Source organism: Trichomycterus rosablanca, chromosome 3 (genome assembly GCF_030014385.1).
Source record: "Trichomycterus rosablanca isolate fTriRos1 chromosome 3, fTriRos1.hap1, whole genome shotgun sequence".
Taxonomy (NCBI): Eukaryota; Metazoa; Chordata; class Actinopteri; order Siluriformes; family Trichomycteridae; genus Trichomycterus; species Trichomycterus rosablanca.
The window spans coordinates 26939350-26966828 of NC_085990.1; the positions used below are offsets into that span (position 1 = coordinate 26939350).

At 38.8% G+C, this 27479-nt stretch overlaps 1 protein-coding gene across 1 annotated transcript in view; it reads left to right on the forward strand.

Moving 5' to 3' along the window:
• apbb1ip (amyloid beta (A4) precursor protein-binding, family B, member 1 interacting protein) overlaps window positions 1-27479 on the forward strand; it is a 60433-nt gene that overhangs the window by 12337 nt on the left and 20617 nt on the right. Inside the window, exons 3-10 of the mRNA XM_062991123.1 lie at window positions 5117-5204; window positions 6720-7012; window positions 13212-13289; window positions 15669-15828; window positions 18638-18759; window positions 20586-20660; window positions 22357-22500; window positions 24689-24799. Coding sequence (XP_062847193.1) covers window positions 5117-5204; window positions 6720-7012; window positions 13212-13289; window positions 15669-15828; window positions 18638-18759; window positions 20586-20660; window positions 22357-22500; window positions 24689-24799 — 1071 coding nt within the window. The remainder of the gene's footprint in view (window positions 1-5116; window positions 5205-6719; window positions 7013-13211; window positions 13290-15668; window positions 15829-18637; window positions 18760-20585; window positions 20661-22356; window positions 22501-24688; window positions 24800-27479) is intronic.

Here is a 27479-nt window from a genome sequence, read left to right on the forward strand (position 1 = left end):
ATCAGACAGTCTTTGCATCTTATCTTAATTCGCTGCAGCTGAGAGAGCTTTTCATTTGCCACTATTTTCACAGCTGGCTCATTCGCCTGCTCTGCAAGGCCAGTACTTTAATTTTCTGCAAGTGCTGGCAATGTTTAATCATCAATCATGTGCTGGCCATTACGGTGCATCTGGGTCCAGATGGGTGCAACCGATCTGCCTTCAGGTGCATGTGATGGCACCCTTTTGAGCAGAGCCCTACAAATGAATTTACACTTGATGCTCCTTTATAATTGCTTTTCCAGTTTGTACTGAGTTCCTGAGTTACCACATGCTGGTGGACTGAATAGTTTGTGTTGCGATACTTTGTTTTTGATACTGAGTTGTGAGTTTTATTCAATTAGGGTTGTGTGTGTGTGTGTGTGTGGGGGGGGGGGGGGCAATGGGCACTGGGCACAAGGCACACAGTAACACCCTGGATGGGGTGCCAGTCCATCGCAGGGCAGACACACATACACACACCCTTTTACCTATAGGGCAATTCAGTGTCTCCAATGAACCTGACTGCATGTCTTTGGAAACCCATGCAGACATGGGGAGAACATGCAAACTCTGCACAGAAAGGACCCGGACCGCCCTGTCTGGGGATCGAACACAGGACCTTCTGCTGTGGGGCGACAGTGCTACCCACCGAGCCATTGTGCCGCCCTTGTTGTGATACTTTTCTCTTTTATTTACATTTTTTCCATCTCGTTTTGCTAGGGGCGTGTCACTGATGTCCCTGTGCGGCAAAGTGCATGGCCATCTACATTTTTTGATGTTTGTAGACAATAGGTTTCATACTGTAAACTTCAAACTGTTAGATTGTAAACTTACAACTAGCTTTAATCTACAGCAAGACATTACATTGCCAACGCATTTGCTGATGGTCAAAATTTCTGAAATAATGGCAATTATTTCATAAAGATAAAAAAGAAATGAGGGTTCCAATCACAGAAAAACCTTGATTTGAAGAGAGATACAGGACCATTTTAAAAAATACTGAAGAGCTTGGTTAGTCTAGTTAGTTCGGGGTGGATTTTTGCAGAGAGCCTTACCATGTACGGAAAGTAATACTATGTGAATCCCCCACAACTCATACCAGCACCTTGAACAGCCCGCTTCCCTCCCTCAGATACAGCCAATTCTGTTAAGCAATAGTTTAGTCGAGTAACATTGCTGATACTCAAACCCTGGACCTCAAACTCTCCACTTTAGTGGCCTTGCATATTGTACTGCTTCACCACCTGGGTATGGAGTATCTAACCATAGTCATTTAAGAAAAAGGAGCGAAAGCTACTCAAAAACTTACTTAAATAAAGAATTAAGTCAACACAGCAGGATGCGCTGTAAATTAACAAGCCACTTTAGCTAGAAAGCACCATCCCCAAAATACACTAGTGGTAGATTTATATAAGGATAATTTTTTTTAGCATCAGGTACTGACATTGTGGTCAAGAATTATGGGAAACCAAATGATTCATATTACAGAGGAAAGTCAAGTCAGGTCAGGCTTATTTATAAAGCGCCTTCAAAAACCTCAAGTGTCATCCAAGGCGCTGTACAAGTTGGATTTAAAATGATCAATTGTAGGGGACCCTTCACCCTCTTGGACTGTTGTCCACTTATACTAGAGTAAGGTAATGATTACTATGGAAGCACTTCTGTAAGTCGCTCTGGATAAGCATCTGCTAAATGCCGAAAATGTAAATGTAGGGGACGCCTTAATAAAAAGTGGCAAACTGTTCCAGTTTTTAAGATATGATACTGTGTAAAGAAAACAAACATTATATTTTTATAAAGGTTTGAGGATAAGGCATATACACCAATCAGCCATAACATTAAAACCACCTCCAAGTTTCTACACACACTGTCCATTTTATCAGCTCCACTTACCATACAGGAGCACTTTGTAGTTCTACAATTACTGACTGTAGTCCATCTGTTTGTCTGCATGCTTTGTTAGCCCCCCTTCATGCTTTTTTCAATGGTCAGGACTCTCCCAGGACCACTACAGAGCAGAGTGTGTTAGTGTGTGTTGTGTGTCCACTCACTGTCCACTCTATTAGACACTCCTGTCTTGTTGGTCCATCATGTAGATGTAAAGTCAAAGACGATCGCTCATCTATTGCTGCTGTTAAGTTGGTCATCTTCTAGACCTTCATCAGTGGTCATAGGGCGCTGCCTACTGCTGCAGTCCAGCAGTGACAGTGAGGTGTTTAAAAACACCATCAGCGCTGCTGTGTCTTATCCACTCATACCAGCACAACATACACTAACACACCACCACCATGTCAGTGTCACTGCAGTGCTGAGAATGATCCACCACCTAAATAATACCTGCTCTGTGGTGGTCCTGTGGGGGTTCTGACCATTGACCAAGAACAGGGTGAAAGCAGGTTAAAAAGGTATGTAGTGAAACAGATAGACTACAGTCAGTAATTGTAGAACTACAGAGTGCTTTTATATGGTAAGTGGAGCTAATAAAATGGACAGTGAGTGTAGAAACAAGGATGTGGATTTAATGTTATATCTGATCAGTGTATAACTGAATGTCTACCAGACTTGTTCTATTGTGGTTTTCCAGACAAAAGAAAAAACTAAAAATTTAACATTTTGGTAAAATTCAGACCAACATTTTAGCAGGACAAGTTACTGATTACAATTAGGAGCATGTATTTTTGTTTAGACATGACCCTGGACATAATTTAATTTAAAAATGATGAAATTAGTTTCCAGAATGCAGTTTATCAGAATGCTTATCATTGTCTTCAAAGCTGAACTTGAACTTTAAAAGACAAAGAAGATTGTCTAATTTACTTATCTTACATCACATATTTAAACTCATCTACTACTCATCCTCTATAGTGATGTTCAATGTCATGAGTGAATCATTTTTTGGAGCTGACTCTTTGTAATAAAAACAGTTCAACCAAAGGTTTTTAATAGGAATTAAGCAATAAAATGCAACGCAATCAGGCTCTGCTAAAAGAAGCACAGAAATGATCATCAACAATCTGAACACAACATTAAAACAAATCGGAACACTAGTCAGTTGAAACAAGAATACTCTTTGGTAATAATTTGGCACATCATGTTTGAAAAAAGGAGAAAGAGGAAACACCATTGTTGCAAAAGAATTCCCCTAAATGGGTGTTTTGACTATGGTGGTGAAAACTGCTGTTGAAAAGTTCAAAATCTATATAGCTTTTTATATGTGGTTAAAATCTGGTAAATGTAAAGGCTGTATATGATTTACAGTAATTCTATATTTATTTTCCCTATATTTATAAGACCCCACAAGAAAAAAACGTTCCATATTAACCAAATGATCAGCTATTATCACAATGCATTGATTTGCAATGGCCTTTCATCTAAGGGAACTCAGTTTACCCAAACTAAACAAATAAAAATTTCCACTTTGCATAAAGAATTAAAGGTCATTAGCAGGACTTTGTAGTTGATTCAGAAGTTAAACTGTTTATAATGTGATTCATAATATGAAGTTTTCTTGGTAAGGATGCAAGAAGCAGCATACTTATTAAAACTTATTAAGATGGTTAGATGCTTGGGTTAACAAAGACATGAACAAAGTCTGTAATACTCAATTTCATCGACTTTGTTTATTGTAAACTCTGTTTCTATTTAGTTTAGAATCATAGAATCAAAAACATAGACTTGTAACAATTATTTTAAAACCCTAATTGCACTATATGGCTTTTAAAAACAAAAGACAAATCCATGATTTCATTTAAATCGTACAAATTGTGTATTAGCTTATCAAAGCTTAGCTCAAAAGTTTACCTATGCTGATTCGAAACATGCATACTATAGTAGTCCTGGGATTTCTGTAAGTGGGGCGGCACGATGGCTAAGTGGGTAGCACTGTTGCCTTACAGCAAGAAGGTCCTGGGTTTGATCCCCAGGTGGAGTGGTCTGGGTCCTTTCTGTTTGGAGTTTGTTCTCCCTGTGTCTGTGTGGGTTTCCTCCAGGAGCTCCGGTTTCCTCCCACAGTACAAAGACATGCAAGTGAGGTGAATTGGAGATTTTTGTATTTAACAAAATTGTATTTAACATTACACTTTGAACTGATGAAACTTGTGTAACGAGTAATTATCTGTCCTGTCATTAATGTAACCAAAGTGTGTAAATCATGATGTTAAAATCCTGATCCTCAAACAAATTTGAGTTTTTTCTTAAGTTAATCATAGGTTTTCTCATGGGCTTTTTGAAAGTCTAGCTTAGGAGTCCCTTTTTAGTCCCTTTTTCATCAGTGCAATAAAGAAGTCCCCATTTTTAAGCACATGGTGATATAAAGCTTGTTAAACTAAGACAGACCTGTTCTTTCAGGGAAGGTTATGGTGGTTCCTGTATTGCACCTGACCATCCAGGCAAATTTCCTCTTAGCATTAAATGGCAGTGTAGGTTTGCTCTCTGTCAAAGAAATCCCTATTGTATGTGCTCATGGACGGTTGATTGTACAAATGATCTTGGCACCCAACATTGTTAACAATGGATTCAAGTCTAGCCTTATTTATATAGGCATAAGAAATTGCTGTAGTAAACAATTATCACTGTCTTTAAAAAACAAACAAACATAACAAAACTTACCAAAAAAATGCATTATTGTTTTAGGAAAAAAGAAGCATGTGTTTCAATAAATCTGCCACAGAACAGTTGAAGAACAGTTGCCTAAACAGTTAAATCCAGTACTAAATTGCTCTTTACAATTGTATGTAAACATTTTACTTTACACATGCAGATTATGGTTTGTGTTTGAGAATATGCTGTTTTATTGTTATCAAAAAAAGAGAAGAAAACAGATATTGACAGACATTTTGAAAGAGTATGCTTGCTACATTAAATCAAACTTTGACAAAGTCAAAGCAAACTGTGGGGTTTTACAGACCGAAAAAAAAAAAAAAATGCTTAATCTAAACCTCAGTCTTGGTTTAAATTGTGAAATTCCTGAAAGTGATTTTTCCAAAAACAGAACTAGGACTGATTCAGCTGAATGTGAAAGTGTGAATAAAAACATCAGAAAAGAAGAAGACTGTTACTACATTTAAGCTAACCTATTCTGTATGTGTTTCATCAGAGCCTGGAGGCTGAAGTTACAGAACCGAAACCATCCTCCATCTCCAGCCAGGAAATCAACTTTTCTATTGGCTTTTCAGATCTCAATGGTAAGAAGTTAATGACCACATACATCTACAATACAAATATTTGATCCTATAGCTATCTGAGAGATCTTACTCATCAGCTGTCTGCATCAGCATTTTCACACAAAACATGGCTGGGCTTTGTCCTCAAATGCTAATTAACAAAGACAGACACTAGATGAGAGCTAAATGCAGGCCTTCATTAAACGTCCTCCCACATTCTCCCTACACGTCATACAGGCAATTATCCAAGGAGAGCAGGCACTCAGTTGGCTTATTTTGCATTTTTTTTGTCTTTTACATAAGCCCTGGAAGCCACATAGTCCAAACCACTTACAATAAGAACATGGATACAATTAAAACTAATGAAGGTAAAGTTTTGCTCTTTGCTCAAGAACTCTTGAACCCTTCGACTTTTACAGGAAGGTTTTTATTTATGGAACAAGCTTAACACTGCATATGTGCAGTACTGTAGACATGTATATATTAATATTCCTCTATTGTGTTTTATTTTAAAGATATACAAATTGGATAAAATTGTAATACTGTAATATTAAAAGGGTACAGATTTAAAGAATAAAGTAACAATTAAACAATCAGGGCTTTTGATATAAACCAAAACTCTATCTATCATGCTAGTGTAGGTTGGCCTGTCCAGTGTGTGTGAATGCCTTACACCCAAGGATGATTCCACATAGAACTGGACCCACTGCAACCCTACCAGGATAAAGCACTCAGGTGGCGCAGCGGTAAAACCCGCTAGCACACCAGAGCTGACATTTCGAACTCATCGGTTTGAAACTCTGCTCTGCCATCCGGTTTGTTGTTCATACAGGGTGGGAAGCCAGATAGGGACCTCATAACTGATGCAGTTGTGACCTCTGCTGGCTGATTGATGGCGCCTGCACAGAGTCGAGGAATAATGTGGACAGGGTGTGGATCTCCGTACACAAAGCTGATCCGCATATGAACTCGCCTCGTGCAGGTGAAAAGATGCAGTTGGTTACTGCACACGTGTAGGGGGTGTGTGACAGTCTCGTTCACCTGAATCAGTAGTAGGGATCAGCATCACTAGAGAGGAAGCATAATGCAATCAGGTAATTGGATACAACTAGATTGGGAGGAAAACTGGAAAAAAAATGCAATTGTCAGTCAAAATCCCAGTTCAGCAGTTTCAAAAAATAGTCAAACCAACCTGTCTTGCACAGTCGCTTAGATAACAGTTTTGCATTCGGATGTTTGATGCGAAACTGAAACTCTCATGTCTGTATAAATTTAATACATAGCACTGCTGCTCCATTACAGGCAGATTGGATTACATTAATGAGCAAATGAACAGTGATTTCTAGTAAAGTGGCCATTAAAAGATATTAAATGTTATACAATTTAAGTAAGTTAATTGTTTACTTGCTTTTCACTTTCCTGCCATAACAATCAAACCCAAGATTTTTAACATATTCATTAGGTCAAATACAGTGATGTTTATGTCTTCTCCACTATCCCTGCTTACTTTCTGTTGCTCTTTTTTTTTGGTTTCAGAGTCTTTAAATGAACTAGAGGACAATGATCTGAACGCTCTGATGGCCGACCTGGTGGCTGACCTGAATGCCACAGAGGAGAAGTTTGCTGCTGAGAGATCTTTGGTGAATGAACCCTTGCCACCACCTCCTCTTTCTGTTCCAACAGCTTATTTTACTCCTGCTGCCCCTGCTGCCGCACCACCCACACATTCTAAGGTCGACATGCCATCTTACCCCAGTAACACCTCCAGTTTTCCTTCCACCAACTCAAACAGTGTATTACCACCTCCATCATCCTCAAAACCATCTATGGTAAGTTTGAGTCTGTAACACACACACACACACACTATTTAAAAACATATTTTTTACTCATACAGAACAGATACAAACATAAAAGAACCTGGTACCACATAAGCGATTGGCAAAGTGTAAATACAATAGTACCACTTCAAAGTACAGTATACCATGAAGCTGACTGGTAACCTGAATGAAGATCTAATTTTGAGAGTCATGTGTTCACATTTCTTTGTCCTGGTTAATATAAATTAGCAATGTTTTAAATAAATTGTAAAAACTTCAAGTGTAGGATGCTCGGGTAGCACAGAGGTAGCATACACTTGCCCATTTCCACTGATATCTAGGGTTTAAATATGTTATAGTATGCTTTTGTTTTTGTACAAACCTACTTTACATACAGTCAGTACCATGTAGTGGTCTAAATCAGATAGGATGAGCCACATGTCAAGTCCAGATTGGAGACTTAAATGTCTGTTATTCCAAGTAAACTGGTTAGACAATAGCTATTAGATTATTTAAATATATAGTAGTCTAATTTAATGAATTAAATTGAATTAAAATGGTTATTAAGAGTCTGTAAAAAATCCAATGTCCATTTAGAACACAGTGTGAAATTAATATTGAGCCTTAACCTCCATCTCTAAGGATTGGCATTCCACTTGAGTGAGCAGAGCTGTAAGATCACTATAAGTCATTTCCCCAGTATGGTTTCCAGAAAGATTTATGTTCCATAGAGGAAAGATATTTTTGCAACAAAAAATTTAGTCTGCCTGTCTTTGCATAACAAAAATATAGCTTTTATTTTTAAATGATCACTTTAACCTCTGGCATTAAAGAAATAACAAATAATTCTAAATTACTCAAACAATTAAGCTAGAAAAGGTTTGTCTCAATTCGTCTCAAGGGGTATTTTATTTTACTCCCATGAATAAACACTAGTGGTGGTAAATTCGGTTCATTTTATGGACTCGGGTTAATCTGAGTCACTCAGTAATGTGATCTGGTTCACTTGAGTCACTTGTACTGACATCTTGATTGCGATTGATTTACTGCATGAAAATGCATCCAAATATCACTTGTCATCCGTGCACTCATCATCTGTAAATGAATCCTTCTCTCTTAATTCTCTGGGCACCTCACACTTTTCTTGTCAGTGACAAGCTGACACTTTTTTCTAAGTGGAATCTTGATCATGGGGGAGAGGGGGGTAGACTCACCTACCAATCAGATGGGTATATTAATGGATCAAGGGTTTAAGGAGGATGGTCAACAACAAATTGCCATGGTAACTTCACCCAGTCAGGCAGCCACAGTGGCACCAAAACAAACAGTCAATAAATTACCATGGTGAGGGGCTATGATACTCCTTAAGTGGTACAGTCCTAAAGTAGCCTGTAAGCATTTGCATTTTAATAATAATATAACTATATTTTGTTGTTGTTTTGCTTACAAGAAAATATGCTGCATTACTAATCTATACTGGTGGCATGGTGGCTAAGTGGGTAGCACTGTCACCTCACAGCAAGAAGGTTCTGGGTTCGATCCCCAGGTGGGGTGGTCCGGGTCATTTCTGTGTGGAGATTGCATGTTCTCCCTGTGTTCGCGTGGGTTTCGTCCGGGTGCTCCGGTTTCCTCCCACAGTATAAAGACATACAAGTGAGGTGAATTGGAGATACTAAATTGTCCAAATTGTTCGATATAACCTTGTGAACTGATACATCTTGTGTAATGAGTAACTACCATTCCTGTCATGAATGTAACCAAAGTGTAAAACATTCAAATGCATTAAAAAAACATTAAAAAAAAACTTTAAAATCCTAATAAACAAACAAACTAATCTAAACCACTACTACTGATAATAATAATAATAGCATGTGCATAAAATCAGCCACATAACAAACACCAGTGTGTTTAACCGCTTGTTTATTGGAATATTTAACTTATTACTTAGATTCATGGACTGTCCGGAGTCCACAGTGTTTCCAGTGAGCCTGCTCACTCGCCTTGTGTACTTAGCAGCAGCCAGTCAGAGGACTCATAGGATCCAGGTTAATTTCGTACTCGTGATTCCTGATTCAGTACAAAGATTCGAATCATTAACCTAGGTGATTCAGGAACCACCCAGCTCTAATAAACACTCACACTTGCAAAAAATAGCTTGTTTTCTTCCTTGTCCCTTGCTTGGCTGTTCAATTTGTAGCCCTAGCAATGACAGATTTTTTTTATCTACTTTCATAAGGTCTTCACCAAAACAAAGTTTGTGATCCTTTAAAAAGACACTTTTAGTCGCACCTGTCCAAACCAGGTCATGTGCCCAGCGAAAAGCAAACACCACCAAAATGGGGTGAATGCTGTTAGTTTCACGTCTCCCTAAATCAATAACATATTTACTCTCAGCCTTAAACAGATGTCTAGTATTCTGGACTTCGTCATTTTCCAGCTCAGGCAAGCCATAAAATCATTATCAAAAATGATGAAAGAGAACCTTCCAGTTTTCTGCATTTCTCTTTTAAGATGTGTTCTCTTTCTTCAGCAGCCAAATTTCATTATGAACAAACCTCCACAAGGCTTTTACATCTTTTATCAATGTGGAGTTATCCGACCTCATACATGTACGTTTCTTAGAGCTCCCACTGATTTCAAACAATATTATTGCAATTATGTTAGCCTGAAGCTGGACAGCGAATAGGAACAGGAGACTAAGCGGTAAAAATGTACAATTTACATTTACTTATTAAGTAGAGATTATTTTCAGAATGAGCATTTTGACGACAAACCTTGCAGAGAGAACACACAAAACAACTGAATCTTAAATGATTTCTGCTTTGCTGCTAATTTGCATACGGTTAAAAACTTTTGTCACTGACTTTGCCTACTTCTTCTTGCCAATGTTTGCTCTGCCTCTTGTCACCTGCTGTAATTACAAATGATTGACACACCAGGATATAGTGATATAGTGGGTTCCATTTTCCCAGAATCACTGGGCACAATGAAATTAAAAAACTGAAAATGAAAAAATACACCCCGGACAAGACGACAATTAATCCCAAGGGGAGGCCTCAGGCATCCTCCCCTCCCTCAGACTTAGCTAATTATGTCTGTATGTAGACACACAAGTGGCTGATAGCATAGTGAGGAATTCCAACCATGGAACTCAGTAGTAGAGGGGTAATGAATATATCACTGAGCCACCTGAGTGCCCTGAATCAATAAATGTATTTCTCAAATCATTAACATGTGTTGTTAAGTGTAACACGTATGTTTTACACAGAACAGCTTTACAGGCAATGTTGAAGAACTTGAAGACTTGAAGAATCACTGCTGGCCATGTCACTGGCTCTGTGTGCCCTTGTTTTGGTGTAACAAGTTCTTCTACCATTTCGTTGTTTTGTTTACATACACACAGACGAGGCATAACATTATGACCACTGACAGGTGAAGTGAATAACACTGATTATCTCTTTATCACAGCACCTGTTAGTGGGTGGGATATATTATGCAACAAGTGAACATTTTATCATCAAAGTTGATGTGTTAGAAGCAGGAAAAATGAGCAAGCGTAAGGATTTGAGCAAGTTTGACATGGGCCAAATTGTGATGGCTAGACGACTGGGTCAGAGCATCTCCAAAACTACAGCTCTTGTGGGGTGTTCCTGGTCTGTTGTGGTCAGTATCTATCAAAAGTGGTCCAAGGAAGGAACAGTGGTAAATCAGCGACAGGGTCATGGGCGGCCAAGGCTTATTGACACACAGGATAATGCACCCTGCTCCAAAGCAAAAATGAAGAAATTATTTGAGGAGCACAACAATGAGTTTGAGGTGTTGACTTGGCCTCCAAATTCCCCAGATCTCAATCCAATCGAGGTGCAAATCCCCATCATCCCAAATCTACTAACAACTTATGACTGGAAACATCAGTGCATTGTTTTTCAACCCTATAAGACCCTATAAAATAATATTTTATTCTATTTATTTCAATTATTTTCTTGTGGGTTTTCTTCAAATACTTTGGTTTATTACTACCTCTAAATACATGTCAGTCAGTATATTGGTTACAATCAAGGGTCTTAGTTGGAATTAAAGCAGGCTTCTTTATGTAATAAACATCTTAAACACAATGAAACAAATATGTCAGCACTGACCTGTTTAGAAAATAATTTGGTAACATTTTTTTTTCAAACTTTTTTTTTAATTACTACTTGAAAGTCTTGATAATAGGAAAGGTGATGTAAAACAGTTGTAAAAATTTTTGTTTCAACTTTTTTTAGTGTTCTAACGTTTTTTGAATTTGGTTATATTTACAAAATGCAATTAAGTTGGTTAGTGACAGTGAACATCTGAAATATTTTCTTTGTACCTTCGTCGGTTAAATAAAGATTTAAGAGAATTAACAAATCCCAGATTCTTCTTTTTATTGCATTATACAAAATGTCCCAACTTTTCCAGAAATGGAATTAGGTGGTCTCTGATTCCAGCCCAGTGTATGTTGTCACTGACCCTTTGGATTGTATTTGGTTGTTCAGAAAAAAGCCTCTGCTGAATGCAACAAATGTAAATGTACAGTGTATCACAAAAGTGAGTACACCCCTCACATTTCTGCAAATATTTCAATATATATTTTCATGGGACAACACTATAGACATGAAACTTGGATATAACTTAGAGTAGTCAGTGTACAGCTTGTATAGCAGTGTAGATTTACTGTCTTCTGAAAATAACTCAACACACAGCCATTAATGTCTAAATAGCTGGCAACATAAGTGAGTACACCCCACAGTGAACATGTCCAAATTGTGCCCAAAGTGTCAATATTTTGTGTGACCACCATTATTATCCAGCACTGCCTTAACCCTCCTGGGCATGGAATTCACCAGAGCTGCACAGGTTGCTACTGGAATCCTCTTCCACTCCTCCATGATGACATCACGGAGCTGGTGGATGTTAGACACCTTGAACTCCTCCACCTTCCACTTGAGGATGCGCCACAGGTGCTCAATTGGGTTTAGTCCATCACCTTTACCTTCAGCTTCCTCAGCAAGGCAGTTGTCATCTTGGAGGTTGTGTTTGGGGTCGTTATCCTGTTGGAAAACTGCCATGAGGCCCAGTTTTCGAAGGGAGGGGATCATGCTCTGTTTCAGAATGTCACAGTACATGTTGGAATTCATGTTTCCCTCAATGAACTGCAGCTCCCCAGTGCCAGCAACACTCATGCAGCCCAAGACCATGATGCTACCACCACCATGCTTGACTGTAGGCAAGATACAGTTGTCTTGGTACTTCTCACCAGGGCGCCGCCACACATGCTGGACACCATCTGAGCCAAACAAGTTTATCTTGGTCTCGTCAGACCACAGGGCATTCCAGTAATCCATGTTCTTGGACTGCTTGTCTTCAGCAAACTGTTTGCGGGCTTTCTTGTGCGTCAGCTTCCTTCTGGGATGATGACCATGCAGACCGAGTTGATGCAGTGTGCGGCGTATGGTCTGAGCACTGACAGGCTGACCCACGTCTTCAACCTCTGCAGCAATGCTGGCAGCACTCATGTGTCTATTTTTTAAAGCCAACCTCTGGATATGACGCCGAACACGTGGACTCAACTTCTTTGGTCGACCCTGGCGAAGCCTGTTCTGAGTGGAACCTGTCCTGGAAAACCGCTGTATGACCTTGGCCACCATGCTGTAGCTCAGTTTCAGGGTGTTAGCAATCTTCTTATAGCCCAGGCCATCTTTGTGGAGAGCAACAATTCTATTTCTCACATCCTCAGAGAGTTCTTTGCCATGAGGTGACATGTTGAATATCCAGTGGCCAGTATGAGAGAATTGTACCCAAAACACCAAATTTAACAGCCCTGCTCCCCATTTACACCTGGGACCTTGACACATGACACCAGGGAGGGACAACGACACATTTGGGCACAATTTGGACATGTTCACTGTGGGGTGTACTCACTTATGTTGCCAGCTATTTAGACATTAATGGCTGTGTGTTGAGTTATTTTCAGAAGACAGTAAATCTACACTGCTATACGAGCTGTACACTGACTACTCTGACTACTGACTAAGTTATATCCAAGTTTCATGTCTATAGTGTTGTCCCATGAAAAGATATAATGAAATATTTGCAGAAATGTGAGGGGTGTACTCACTTTTGTGATACACTGTATGTATGAGGTATGAATGTATTTTAAGCTGAGAGTTATTTTTGATTATTACAGGAGGAAATAGAGGCACAGATGAAAGCAGACAAGATTAAACTCGCCCTTGAAAAGCTAAAAGAAGCCAAAGTGAAGAAGGTAAGTACTGCATGAAATCTTTTTTTACCTTTTTATGACTTCAATGTCAGAATATTGCCAAAACTGTGTGGTACCCACAAATCACCTAAATATGTGCGCAATTTACATCTTGCCCCGTAAACAGCAAGTAAACTGCACGCTTAGACTTGTATGCTGATCATCTTTTATGCATGTACAAAATGTTTGGTACATGTAGCCCAGTTTATGTTTCCCTGTTACACACACTATGACACATCTTTAAACATAGATAACACAAAAGTGTGATGCTTTTACTACACCACGTTTGCAAGAAACATCTGGCCAACAACAGAAGCAGCTTACTGTGGTTTTGTGGTGTTGCTTTCAGTGGCTGGTCTGTTCGAAACACATATCTAAAACAACCTTCTGAAACTAGGCTAGGTTTAAATAGAATTTAGCCAAACAGTTTAAATCTTATTTCAGAAGTTATTAGTCAGATTTTAGCTGTTGAAATGTTACTGAGCTTATAAAATATAAAAATTTGTCACTCCAAGGTTTAAGTCTTGATTGACAGGACATCCAACCCATTAACACTAAGCATTCTTTATATAGGTACACATGTACCAACCCAAGTTTTTCATCTTTTAACCAGCCAGTAGGAAACTTATGAACAGGCAAATGAACAAATGTTTAATGTGCATGTGCAATGGCCCCATCTCCAAGAGCACATGGTTTGGGTGGTTGTTTATGGTAATGGTTATTTTGTAGGTGGTTTTGGGTTTTCATCCTCAGTGATTGGTGTCTTTCTGAGAGAAACATGTATTCTAGCTCATTAATTTACATTTACATTTTTGGCATTTAGCAGACTCTCTTATCCAGAGCGACGTACAGAAGTGCTTCCATAGTGAACATTTCCTTACTCTAGCATGAGTAGACAACAGTCCAAGAATACAAATCTGCTGAAAACACTGTTAGAACCATTTTGTTTTTGCAAGAAATGAATAAGAGCCTTAGTAAGTGAGTATATGTCAGCTTAAGTGTTTAGTAAAGGACGGGTTTTTAATCGTCTTTTGAAGACAGCAAGAGACTCAGATGTTCGGACAGACAAGGGAAGTTTGTTCCACCACTTGGGTTTAAGTACAGAGAATGCTTGTCTTCCTCGAGTCCTGGGTGGAGGATCAAGTTGAGTGGCTCGGAGGTTGTGTGGTACAGATTGGGGTTTTATTAGACCTCGAAGGTAGCTTGGAGCTGGTCTATTTTGGCTTTGTAGGTGAGCATCAGTGTTTTAAACTGATTTCATGCAGCTACAGGAAGCCATTGAAGAGGACGCAGCAATTGGGTGATGTGGAAGTGTTTAGGTTGGTTGAAAACCAGGTGAGCAGCTGCATTTTGAATGAGTTGCAAGGGTTTAATAGTGGACATAGGAGCACCTGCCAGGAGGGAGTTGCTGTAGTCCAACCGTGAGATTGGACAAGAATCTGAGTGGCTTCCATGTAGAGAAATGGCCGAATCTTCCTGATGTTGTAGAGGAGGAACCGACACGATCTTGTCATGTTGGCTACATGAGGAGAGCTCTGGGAGTCATCAAGAGACATGACTAGATCCTGGATTGGAGATTGGTCTCTAGGAATTAGTAACAGCTCTGTCTCATACATCTTGTTTAGAATTTTTTAGAGTCATGTCTTGTTTAATGTTGTCACCTAGTTCTTGTTTCGCGTTAGCATTTGTGTTAGATTTCAGGGTTTAGCTTAGGTTTAAAGCTAGTTTAGAGTCGTGTTTCATGTGTGTTTAGATTAGGATTAGCATAGCATACAGTATAAATCTATTGGGGTTTTTTTTATATCACAGTCAATTAAATCAAATAATATACATAACAAAATTAAAGAATGAAACCTTTGAATGGCATTCCGGTCTTGTTGAAAATCAATAATCTGTTGTCTAACATTTGAACAGAGCTTTCTAGGCTTTCCTACTGTTATGTTTTAAAACTTTCTACAACATCTGATTAATAATCCAATGTAGATGTACAGTATGTAGACTATATGACCACAGTATGTGGAGACATTAATTTCTAGGGTAATCAGCAATGGGTGTGGCACATTCTGTCCAATTATCAATAAAAAACTGTTCCTTTTAAATAAAGATGTTAATGTTGCTTATTCTGCAGAAATCATTAAAACCACAAAGCTGCTGTGATACATGTTACTTACAAGTGAATGTAATCTGACTGCAACTGTATTTGTCTATTATCCATTCCGTTATCCATTCCTTTTGGTGATGTGAAAAAGCCTACCTAGTTTCTCTATGCCTTGATCCAGCTGTGTTTGTCTTTAACTCTGTACAACATCTTGTGTAATGAGCATGGCACTCTGGTGTGATGAATTGTACACTAATGTTTTGATTGTGATTGGTGTGTAACAGCTAATAGTGAAGGTGGAGATTACAGACGGCAGCTGTAAGACTCTGATGGTAGACGAGAGACAGACGGTGAGGGATGTGATAGACAACCTGTTTGAGAAAACACACTGTGATGGCAGCGTGGACTGGTGCCTGTGTGAGACCAACCCAGAACTTCAGACAGGTGAGTTACACACACACACACACACACACACACACACACACACACTAATATTTGGCCACACATTTAAAGGTATTCAGTTGAAGTCAAACATTTTTAGTCACAACAATTGCTAACAAGTGTAATGAATCAATTACATAAAGGAAATTATACAGTTCCATATATTGCAGCAACAGTTTAGAGAAGGCCCTTTCCTTTTCCAGCAGACTATGCTTATTAGCACTAAGCAAGATATACAAGATATAAAGAAAAGCTTGTTTTAAAGAAACTCCAGTGGCCTACAGAGAGCCCTGATCTCAGCCCCATTGAACAGCTTTGGAATGAACTGGATCAACAATTAAGGCTTATGCACAAATTACCACAGACATGGACAAAGCCTTGTAAAGCCTTCACAGAGGGGAGGCTTTTGTTATAGCTGACAAAAACCCAAAAATATCTTTCTATTTTAATACCATTTGTTTGTTTGTTTTAATTGGGTGTCCAACAAGCTCATGGTCAGGTACAAAAATACTTTTGGCCATATAGGGTATATACAGTATTTCTTGGTGTAATTGTGTGGCATGGCCTCCTGAATCATTGTTAGTATGGTTGGGTATAATGACTGATGGGCTCGTTTTATTCCACCTGCTACACTAATAACAGTACAAAAGGAAAGTCTGTAAAGCTTTATACAAACAGTGGTTCATAGATTTTTTTCACAATTCAAGAGTATCATTTAGAGCTCTTTCTAACCTCAGATGCAAAAATCATCTGTTCATACAATGGTCAGTAAAAAATGAAACAGTGGTCTTTTGCCAGGATTAAAAAGAAATTTCCTGAGAAATAATAGAATAGAATGTCTTTATTGTCATTGCACAGTGTACAACAAAATTTTTGAGCATCTCCTTGAACGTACATGTATATATACACACATACACTGATCATCCATAACATTAAAACCACCTCCTTGTTTTTAACTCACTGTCCATTTTGTCAGCTTCACTTAACTTATAGAAGCACTTTGTAGTTCTACAATTACTGACTGTAGTCCATCTGTTTCTCTACATGCTTTGTTAGCTCCTTTCATGCTGTTCTTCAATGGTCAGGACCCCCACAGGACCACTACAGAGTACGTATTATTTAGGTGGTGGATCATTCTCAGCACTGCAGTGACACTAACATGGTGGTGGTGTGTTAGTGTGTGTTGTGCTAGCATGAGTGGATAAGACACAGCAGCGCTGCTGGAGTTTTTAAACACCTCGCTGTCACTGCTGGACTGAGAATAGTCCACCCGTGGGCAGCGTCCTGTGGCCACTGATGAAGGTCTAATAGATGACCAACTCAAACAGCAGCAATAGATGAGCGATCGTCTCTGACTTTACATCTGCAAGGTGGACCAACTAGGTAGGAGTGTCTAATAGAGTGGACAGTGAGTGGACACGGTATTTAAAAGCTTCATCAGCACTGCTGTGTCTGATCCACTCATACCAGCACAACACACACTAACACACCACCACCATGTCATTGTCACTGCAGTTCTGAGAATCATCCACCACCCAAATAATACCTGCTCTGTGGTGGTCCTGACCACTGAAGAACAGCATGAAAGGGGGCTAACAAAGCATGAAGAGAAACAGATGGACTACAGTCAGTACAAGGAGGTGGTTTTAATGTTATGGCTGATCGATGTATATTTACAAATAAACATATACACATACAGATACAAAAAAACAGGAGTGATTTTAAATTCTAAAGAGCAAAATACATTATATAGCTAAAAGTACAGGCACAACTGACCATGATTATGTTGAACATCCTATTTCAGTTGGGACAGTGGTAGCCTAGTGGGTAGAACTTCGGTCTATCAACTGCAAGGTTTAGAGTTCAAATCCCGGCTTTGCCATGCAGCCACTGTTGGGCCCTTGAGCAAGGCCTTAACCCTCTCTGCTCCAGGGGTGCTGTACGATGGCTGACCCTGCTCTCTGACCCCAGCTTCCAAACACGTCTGCATATGTATATATGACAAATAAAGGCATTCTATTTTATACTTTTCTATTTCATTCAAAATCTCAGAAATTCATATGGAGTTGCTCACCCCACCATATCACTTATAACAGCCTTTACTTTTACAGGAAGGTATAAATTATGTATGGACCTAATTTTGAGTCATGCTGGTTTTTTTTTAAATAGAATAAATTCTAATACTGTTAGCAGTGGGAGTCACTAAAACATACCCTTATATAACATATTGTATAACACACTCATTATATAAATATACTTATCCACACATATGCACACACATAAATACACACACCTTGAATTCATTCCTAACATATAGTAATATTACCATAATGGCATGCAGTGTTTTAATACTGTTAGCAATGGGTGTCACTAAAACATACCTTTATATAACTTATTACATAACACATTTATTAAATAAATGTTTTTCATATCCACCTGTATGCACACACACAAATACTCACACCTTCAATTTATTCCTGACATATAGAAATATTACCATAATGGCATGCAGTACAATAAAAGTTTTTGCCCTCTTCACGATTTCTGTCTTGGAATGGTCTAGTCTTTGGCCATTAACAGTACTAAGTAAACTTCTTTCAAATGCTTTGACAAGATTTTAAATGGGCAGTTTATGCTTGAGGTAACATCTACTAAGCCATACATGAACGACTACAAGACAAAGTTCAGTTAAACAGCTTCCGCACCCTGAAATGTAAAATCATTGATTCATGAGGTACAAAATGGTTTTCAGGTCTAAAAAAATGCTGAAAAGAGCAAACACTGCAACTTGACTCAAATGTCTGCTTCACAGAGCGTGGCTTTGAAGATCATGAAGCCCTGGTAGAACCCCTATCGGCATGGACACGGGACAGCGAAAACAAAGTGATTTTTCAAAAAAGAAAAGAGAAGTATGAAGTTTTTAAAAACCCACAGGCAAGTACTTCTCATTCTTTTGAAACAAAGTGACATAAAGTTCCATATTGCACTACAGTGCCAGCAGTTATTTTAGTCATTTGACTGAGAAAAGCTAATTTGTTGGCTTCAATAGTATTACAAGAACTAGAAAGAGTATTTAGCTTTTATTTATATAAACAGAATGTACTGAGTGGTGTGTTGTCTATCAGAAAGTACATGTCCTGGGCATCACCATGTATTCCAGGGACATGAAATAGCTGAATGCATAAAAAGACAAAAGAGTGTTTTGTTGCAGTTCTGACCACAGAACCATGATCCAGTTAACTTAATCCTATCCGGCTTAATGCCCTGCCCCTATATGAACAACAGGCAAATCGTTGTTTATGTGGTCGTTCAGCCCAGCCGACAGGCAGAGCTGAGACTCGATACAATGCATTTGAGATCCCAGCCCTGGTGTCAGCGTGTGTTTTTATCGCTGCGCCACCTGATCAGCGCTCCAGTTAACATTTAACCTTTAGGTGAACTCCAAGGAACTGCATGATCCTACATTTAATACCATACTTGGTGGTGTATATAGGGAAAAAAACGTCATTATTTTTTTGGTTTGGAATTATTGGTTTGCTTTCTAGCACATACCAGTGCTCAATAACACACATAACAAGAAGTAGAACCTGCCAAAAGAAAAAAGAGATTAATTAAATGTATTAATAATAGCTGACAGGTGCAGTCTGCTTATTAAGCATCTTATTTGCCCCCAATGTCTCCCTCATGTGCTACCTGTAATGCTAAGCCACGCTACACTTACCCTATTGAACTACTTTCTTTAGCTTTCCTATTTCATGTTATCTGGTAGATCAATGTGCTTGGAGGAGGTGATTACTGGCCCCCAGATTAGATGCTATTATTATTTCTAAACTAGACAGGAATTCAATTCCTTTCAATCAGAGAGCAGAACAGCTCCAGGCTTCTGACAATGGATGTCTTACCAGGTAGTGAGTAGTGAGTATCATTTGACCTCCCGACTGAAGTGTGAATGCTTTCAGGAGCCACTGTCAAATTTCTACAGTTTTATTGCAAAGCTATGCCCCCAAAATACCATAATTAATTAACATTTTACTTCAAAGCAATCTTCTGGAGAAAAACTCCTCCAGCAGCTTTTGGAAGCCCCACCTCCCTGATCCATGTGACATGTGAGATTAAAGGCAGCAGCCTTACTCTGAGGATCCTTTAAATGGCCAAAATCCTGTTCTAAAATATATAAAGCAAGTATACTGTATACACCTGGCAAAGCAATATCATTTCATGTACTCACAACCCTTTTACTGAAACAAAAATTCATTCATTATTTAATCCTTTTTGGCTGCAATTATCTTCAGCTGATTTTATTCTAACTTTGTCTCATGACAACACAGCACTTGCAAGTTAATGTTCAACCACTGGAACAGGAAACATTCATTATTCTTGGCGTCTCCTCTATTTTTATCTGTTCATTATACTCTCTGATTTTTTTTATCTTATTAATACGCGCTGCAATCCACATGTGTGCCATTTAGATCTAAAAGACAAAGACAAGAAAGAAACCAGACATAGTTATGTTCACTATCAAAACACAGAGCCTCGTCATTTTTGATTATTAATAATTTATGGCTGTCAATTTTGTTGGAACCATGTGTGAGAGTCTAGAGAAGTGAATGCAAAAACAGCCAATATCAAATACTGCTATACTGACTGTGACTAATTGTTAATCACATTGACACTGATTAAAGTGGGCAAACACTCAAGCATTACCACATTTTATACCATTCATCTACAGTACATGTGCTATTAATCTTTTCTATCTGCAGAACTTCTATTTATGGAAGAAGGATAAGAAGTCACTCAAGGACATGAAAGATAAAGAAAAGGAGCTTCTCTTGGAGGTATATAAATCCTATAAATGGTTTTTGCAGTATGATGTTTTTCTTGATTTTAGTATGTTATGGGATTCCATAATATTGTGTCCAGTGCATAAATGCTGCTATTCAGGAAGTGACGTAGTTGATACCTTGTCCGGTTGAGTTTTTGCCATGCAATGAATGTTCAGTAAAGTTATGCATGTTTTGCACCTGTGTCTCCTGCTCTGTCATTTTTCTCCACTACAAACATAACACATAATATGGGATTCCACACTACGGCTGCTATCAGTTGGTGTCTATAAAGACATGATAGGCTGTGACGGGGGGGTTTGGGTGGTGGTGGCTGTTCAGCCTAGCCATTGGTAGGTGCATGTCAGTACACTCTCAGTGTCGGTGCCAAGCCCGGATAAGGAGTGTAGCATCAGCAATGGTACACTGTGTAAAAACTGTGCCAAATCAGATATGTGAACCAAGATGATGCTGTGGCAACACCTAAATACAGAAGAACAATTCGTTGGTGATAATAACAACAAGTAAATAAAATATTAAATTTAGATTCCTAGGGGAAAAAACAGATGTTTGTTCAACCTAAGACTTTGTTTAGCCAAGCCTTGTTTGGTCTCTGATGTTTGCCGTTTAAGAATTTAACTTTAGCTATTAGGCTTACAGTATGTATGGCATTGGTAGCTTAACAGTTAAAGTACTGGACTACTAATCAGAAGGTTTCTGGCTCAAATCCCACCATTTACATTAATCGCAATTTGTAGACGCTTATTCAAATATGACTAAATACAGTTTTAGCAATTGTGGGTTAAGAGCCTACAGCACAACAGTGACAACTTGGCTGCATTTGGCCTTGAATTGTCAAACTTTTGTTTACTGGATTAGTGCCCTAACCACCAAGTAGCTACTGTAAGGACCCTAAACAAGACCCTTAACCCTCAACTTTAAGTTGCTTTGGATAAAAGTGTCTGCTAAATGCTATAAATGTACATATATGATGTTGCTTCCAGGGTCCTTTACTTTACACAGCTATTAGCAGTGCAAATCCAGTTGTGGAAGGTGGCTACTCTATAACATTAAGCGTATTGTTGCATGGCTAGGTACTCAGGCTTTTAGATTACAGTAAATCAGACTGAGCCTTAGGTTAGCTACTCTAACTTTGATTGCAGGGAAAAAGTAAAGGAGCATCAAACACATACTGGCTGATTCATTATATTTGGGGTACAGGTGGAAACATTTGTATATTCAATTTGTAATAGGCCTTTTAACACTATATTTGGGATGGTGGTAGCCTAGTGGGTAGAGTTTGAATGCCAGCTCTGCCATGTAGCCACTGCTGGACCCTTAAGCAAACTCCTTAACCTTCTCTGCTCCAGAGGCACTGTGCAATGCCTGGCCCTGAGCTCTGACCCCAACTTCCAATGAAGTTGGGAAAATGCTTTGAAAGAATTCCGTTGTACTGTTTGTCTGTATATGTATAAATTACAAATAAAGGCATTCTTTCGTTCTGTACAGCTTTTAAATTTTGATCAACTTCAGGCTACAAAGTAAAAACAGAAATAAAAGGGAACAAACCAGCTACAATTATTTCAATAATGAAACCAATTCATTATTATTCATTATCCATAAACAAACTATGGAACAGGTATTTAGACAAACAGACTGGTTTGTGCAGTATGAATGATCTCTATGACTCTTCTCTCTCTGTGATGTGTAGGAGAACTTCTGTGGACCATCTGTGATTGTGCCTGACCTGGAGGGAATGCTGCATCTGAAAGAGGAAGGCAAGAAATCCTGGAAGCCACGCTTCTTTCTGCTACGTGCCTCTGGAATGTATTACTTACCCAAGGGAAAGACCAAGGTGAGCATGCCAAAGTGGACACAGAACGTCTATACATCCATACACACACATTCAACCAGTACAGATCCTCTGCCTCCAATAGGCCTGCAGTCAGAACTTGGGTAGAGTAATTTCAAAAGCTACATTTTAGCCTGATTTCAAAATAGTGGATTTGGGTCTTGAATTGTGTCCATTTTCTGCAATGCACTACGTCACTGCCAGGAAAACAGCCAGAAAGCTTAATGCTACCACTGCCAAGCTTGACAGTAGGAAGTGTCACTGGATTTAAATGTCTTTTCTTCACCAGACATGCATTTGGTTATTGTGGCCATATGACTATACATATTTTTCTTTTTCATGTGAGAAATTACCTTCAGTTAAGCTTCAAACCACCTTTTTTGGAGCAGGGGATTTTTTCTTTCATGGCAGCCTCTAAGCCATGGTAATGTTGATCTCACTTGCATGTGGACAGCATTCCAGCAGATTTCATTTCATAGCAGACCTGTTTTTGGTGGTTCTTGGTTTATATCTGACCATCTGAACACATTTCATCTCAGTATGACAGTTTATTTATGAATTTTATAATTTATTTATATAATGTTGTATCTTTGTATTGTTTTAACAAAGAAGCAAGTGTTTCAAACATCTAGACAGAGAAAAAAACAGCTGCAGAAATCATTGAAATCCCTAGACTTCAGTATTTTCTTACCCTGACATGGCTGTGATTTTTAAACTGAACCAATACAAGACATAAAGAGCTAAATACCAGGGTTCTTCGAAAAATGTCAGCATTATTTTAAACTCTATTTATTAAGAATTTCAAAAACAAATTACATCACTTTTCTACAAAGTCACCTTCTGATGCATTTTTCCCAGCGTCGTACCAACTTTTTAATGCCATCATCAAAAATGTTTTTGGTTGAGAGCATAGCCACTGAGGCACCACTGCTTTCACATCATCAAAATCATGAAAATCTTCTTCCCCTTAAAGCTTCTTTGAGTGGTCCAAAAAGGTAGAAATCAGATGGTGCTAAATCCGGACTATAAGCGCTCTCTCAGTCTCTCAGACACAACCAATTACTACTCCTCCCATCCTCACAGTTTCCAACCAAAATATAAAAGTGCAAACACTTTTTGAAGATCCCTCGTATGATCCCAGTACACAGTGTTAACATAATCTTTTTATTATTACTGGTATTTCTTCCCCTTAGTAAAGCTTCTTTGAGCGTCCAAAAAAGGTGGAAATCAGATAGTGCTAAATCCAGACTATAAGCTCTCTTTCAGTTTCTCAGACATGAACAATTACTACTCTTCACGCCCTCACTGTTTCCAGAGGAAATATAAAAGTGCAGATCTTTCGTATATATAAACAAATGTTATCATTAGTGCTGGTTTAACTTTAGAACAGCAAGTATTTTGCCTTTCAACTCCAAAATCTGAGCAAGAAGTAAAAATGCTGGAAGATGTACAGGGTCTATTGCTCAGATATGAGGTAGGTAAGGCCTAATAAAGAAATGTAAATCCAACTGTCGGGTCAAAGCAACAACAGGTGGTGCCTAGCATCTCCTTCATACATTTGCCCTTCATACAAGCCCAACATTCAACCAGTGGGAACAAGAAAGTGGTTCTAATTAGCTGTCAATCATTTCACATCCCTGTTAGTAAAATTCAGCCATTCTAGCAAAGACAGTGTAAAAATCTGTATTGTTTGTTTGTTTGGTTGGTTGTTGATTTAATTACTGACTATACATTTAATACACCGATCAGCCAAACCTTTAAAACCACCTCCTTGTTTCTGCGTCTACTGTCCCATTTTATCAGCTCCACTTACCATATAGGAACACTTTGCTCTGCTGTGTCTGATCCACTCATACCAGCACAATAAACACTAACACACCACCACCATGTCAGTGTCCCTGCAGTGCTGAAAATCATCCACCACCTAAATAATACCTGCTCTGTGGTGGTCCTGTGGGGGTCCTGACCATTGAAAAATAGGGTGAAAGCAGGCTAAAAAAGTATGTAGAGAAATAGATAGACTACAGTCAGTAATTGTAGAACTACAAAGTGCTTCTATATGGTAAGTGGAGATAATAACATGGACAGTGAGTGTAGAAACAAGGAGGTGGTTTTAATGTTATGGCTGATCGGTGTAGCTTCACAGTTTGTTTAGCTTTCTTGTTTTATTTAATCTAATTTTCTTTTGTAGTCGTCTCGGGATATGGTGTGCCTGGTGCAGTTTGACAATATGAACGTGTACTACTGCAACGAGTACAAAACCAAATACAAAGCGCCCACTGATTACTGCTTCATCCTCAAGGTCAGTTCAATACACTTCACTGAACACATGGCACATGGAGTTGGTTCTGACACACAATGGGATGTGAACCAGCTCATTGATACTGATTTTTGGATTCATTTAAGATGTATTTATTTATATGTATGTATATCAGATTATGACAGTTTTTACCTACAAAATTGTTGATGTTTGCTGTCAGACATTTACCTCTTGGGGCAAAATAGCCTTGCATTACTTTGTATTTGGTGTCTTACTATTTCTGTTTCAGTGCAAAATAAAATAAGCACACATCTAGTCCTGTTGAATTATCTGTAGTCTGTATTGATAATATTGTATTGATATTACATATCACATCTGTTTTGGAGTTTAGAAGATTTGAAGATTTTTACTTAGAACATTTTTTAAATAGAATTTGAAGATAAGTAAGGGTTGGCTTACTTAATGCTACAAGCATAAAATACGAGCTTTGTAACCAAATTTTTACTTGACATTTTATCATTTTTTGACTTTCATTGCATTTTTATTTTTGTTTCATGCATTTTCTCCCTTTTTTCTCCCGACTTTTTTAGTGCGTCCAATTTCCCGATTGCGTCACGCTTCCTCTCCACTAATGCCGATCCCGCTCTAATTTGAGGAGAAACAAGCTAACCCACGCCCCCTCCGACACGTTGGCAGCAGCCGTATGCATTTTGTCACCCACAGTAGGCGAGTGCATATATGCGAAACAGCCTTGTGTACGGAGAGACACACCCTGATCCGCACTCTTTTCCCGCCCATTAATCAGCCAGCAGTGGTGGTAGTGCATCAGTTATGAGGAGTCCTTATCCAACTTAATGCCCCACCCCTATATGAACAACAGGCCAATCGTTGTTCATGTGGTCGCTCAGCCCAGCCCTTTTATTGCATTTTAAAGTGTTTATTTATTTAATTATTATTTATTATATTCTGGTTTCACTGGGAAATGCTAGGTGCAAGTCAGTAACACCTGCAACAGGGCTGCAATCCATTGCAGAGCTTTGGCTATCTTCTCCCCTCAGACATAGCCAATCATATCTGTGTAGATGCCAGGCCAGCAGATAGCACTGCTGAGTGATGGGGACTGCTGCACCTTAAGCAAGGCTTTTAACCCTTTTGGCTTTAGGGGTGCCATATAAAGCCTGACCCTGCTCTCTGACCCCAGCCTCCAAACAAGCTGGTATATGCGAAAAAAAAGAATTTTATTGTACTGTACATGTGTATATGTAATTAAATCCATAAACGAACAAAACAAGACAGTTCTCCTCACTCACGGGAGAAAACTGCAGACTTAATACTAACAGTGAAAGATGGTGGGGATAGTATTGTATAGTGTGGTGTGGGGATACCTTGCTGCTTCAGGACCTGTGGTACAAAACATTATTATTATACAGAAAATCTCTACAGAAAATCTTGAATGTTAGATATTTTGATATTTTGTCCATAATGTACAGCTCAATTACAGTTGGGTTAAGCAAAAAAAGTAGCTCAACATTAATTAAACTCTATTAAAATAGTGTGGCAGGACCTTAAACCAAAATCAAGAATAAAGGAACTGAGAAAAGATAAAAAACAAAAATGAAAGAAAGGTGTCTAAACTATGAAGAGTTATAGTGGCTCTGGGTTCCCCTACCAACTAAAGAAATGAGCTGGCCGGTTATGACACTATAAAAGTGCAGCAGATTTCTCAAACTGAATACCATTCTCAGTAATTGTTTTTTTTAAATGGTCACAAGTGCAATTCTCTTTTAGTATACAAGTGTTGGTTCATCTGGCTGTGGCTGTCTGACATCTGTTCCTTCTGCAGTTGTATTTAGACTCTACTGAGCTGCAATGGAGAAGTTAAGTTGCTGACTGATCTAAACTAAACATTTAAGGATCTGAAAGTTTTACTCGCCATTTGTTATACAATTCTGTGTGTAAGCAGGAACTTCTGATGCAAATTAGATGTGGGTAAACATCAAATGTAAGATAATTGCTGCCTTACACACATTAAATGGAATATGAGAGTCTATAATCTGAAGCTTAAGCACAACTTGGTTTTGCACAAGAGTTAAAACTAAATAAAGTTTTGGGGCACTCGGGTGGCGCAGTGGTAAAACACGCTAGCACACCAGAGCTGACATTTTTAACTTCTCGGTTCGAAACATGAACAATGATTGGCTGTTATTCATACAGGATGAGGAGTCGGATAGGGACATCATAACTGGTGTAATTACGACCTCCGCTGGCTGGTTGATGGTGTCTGCACAGAGTTGAGGAATAATGTGTTGATCATGGTGTGGCTCGCCGTACACAAAGCTGATCCGGATATGAACTCGCCTCGTGCAGGTGAAAAAATGCAGTCGGCTACTGCACACGTGTCGGAGGGGGCGTGTGTCAGTCTTGCTTTCCTCAATCAGAAATGGAGATCAGCATCGGTAGAGAGGAAGCGAAATGCAATCAGATAATTGGATACAACTAGATTGGGAGGAAAATTAAATCCTGTGGCAGACGTTGTGGTAGAACCTTAAATATGGAGATCATGCTCCCAGTGTGGCCAATTCTGCAATAACTCAGCTAAAAGTGATGAAAACATCTGATCTCCATTTATCAGAAATGTTTGGTTGAAGCTGCTGCTGCTCACAATGGCATAACCAATTATAAAGTCTCTAGCATTTACCCTCATTTACATACAGTATGTAGG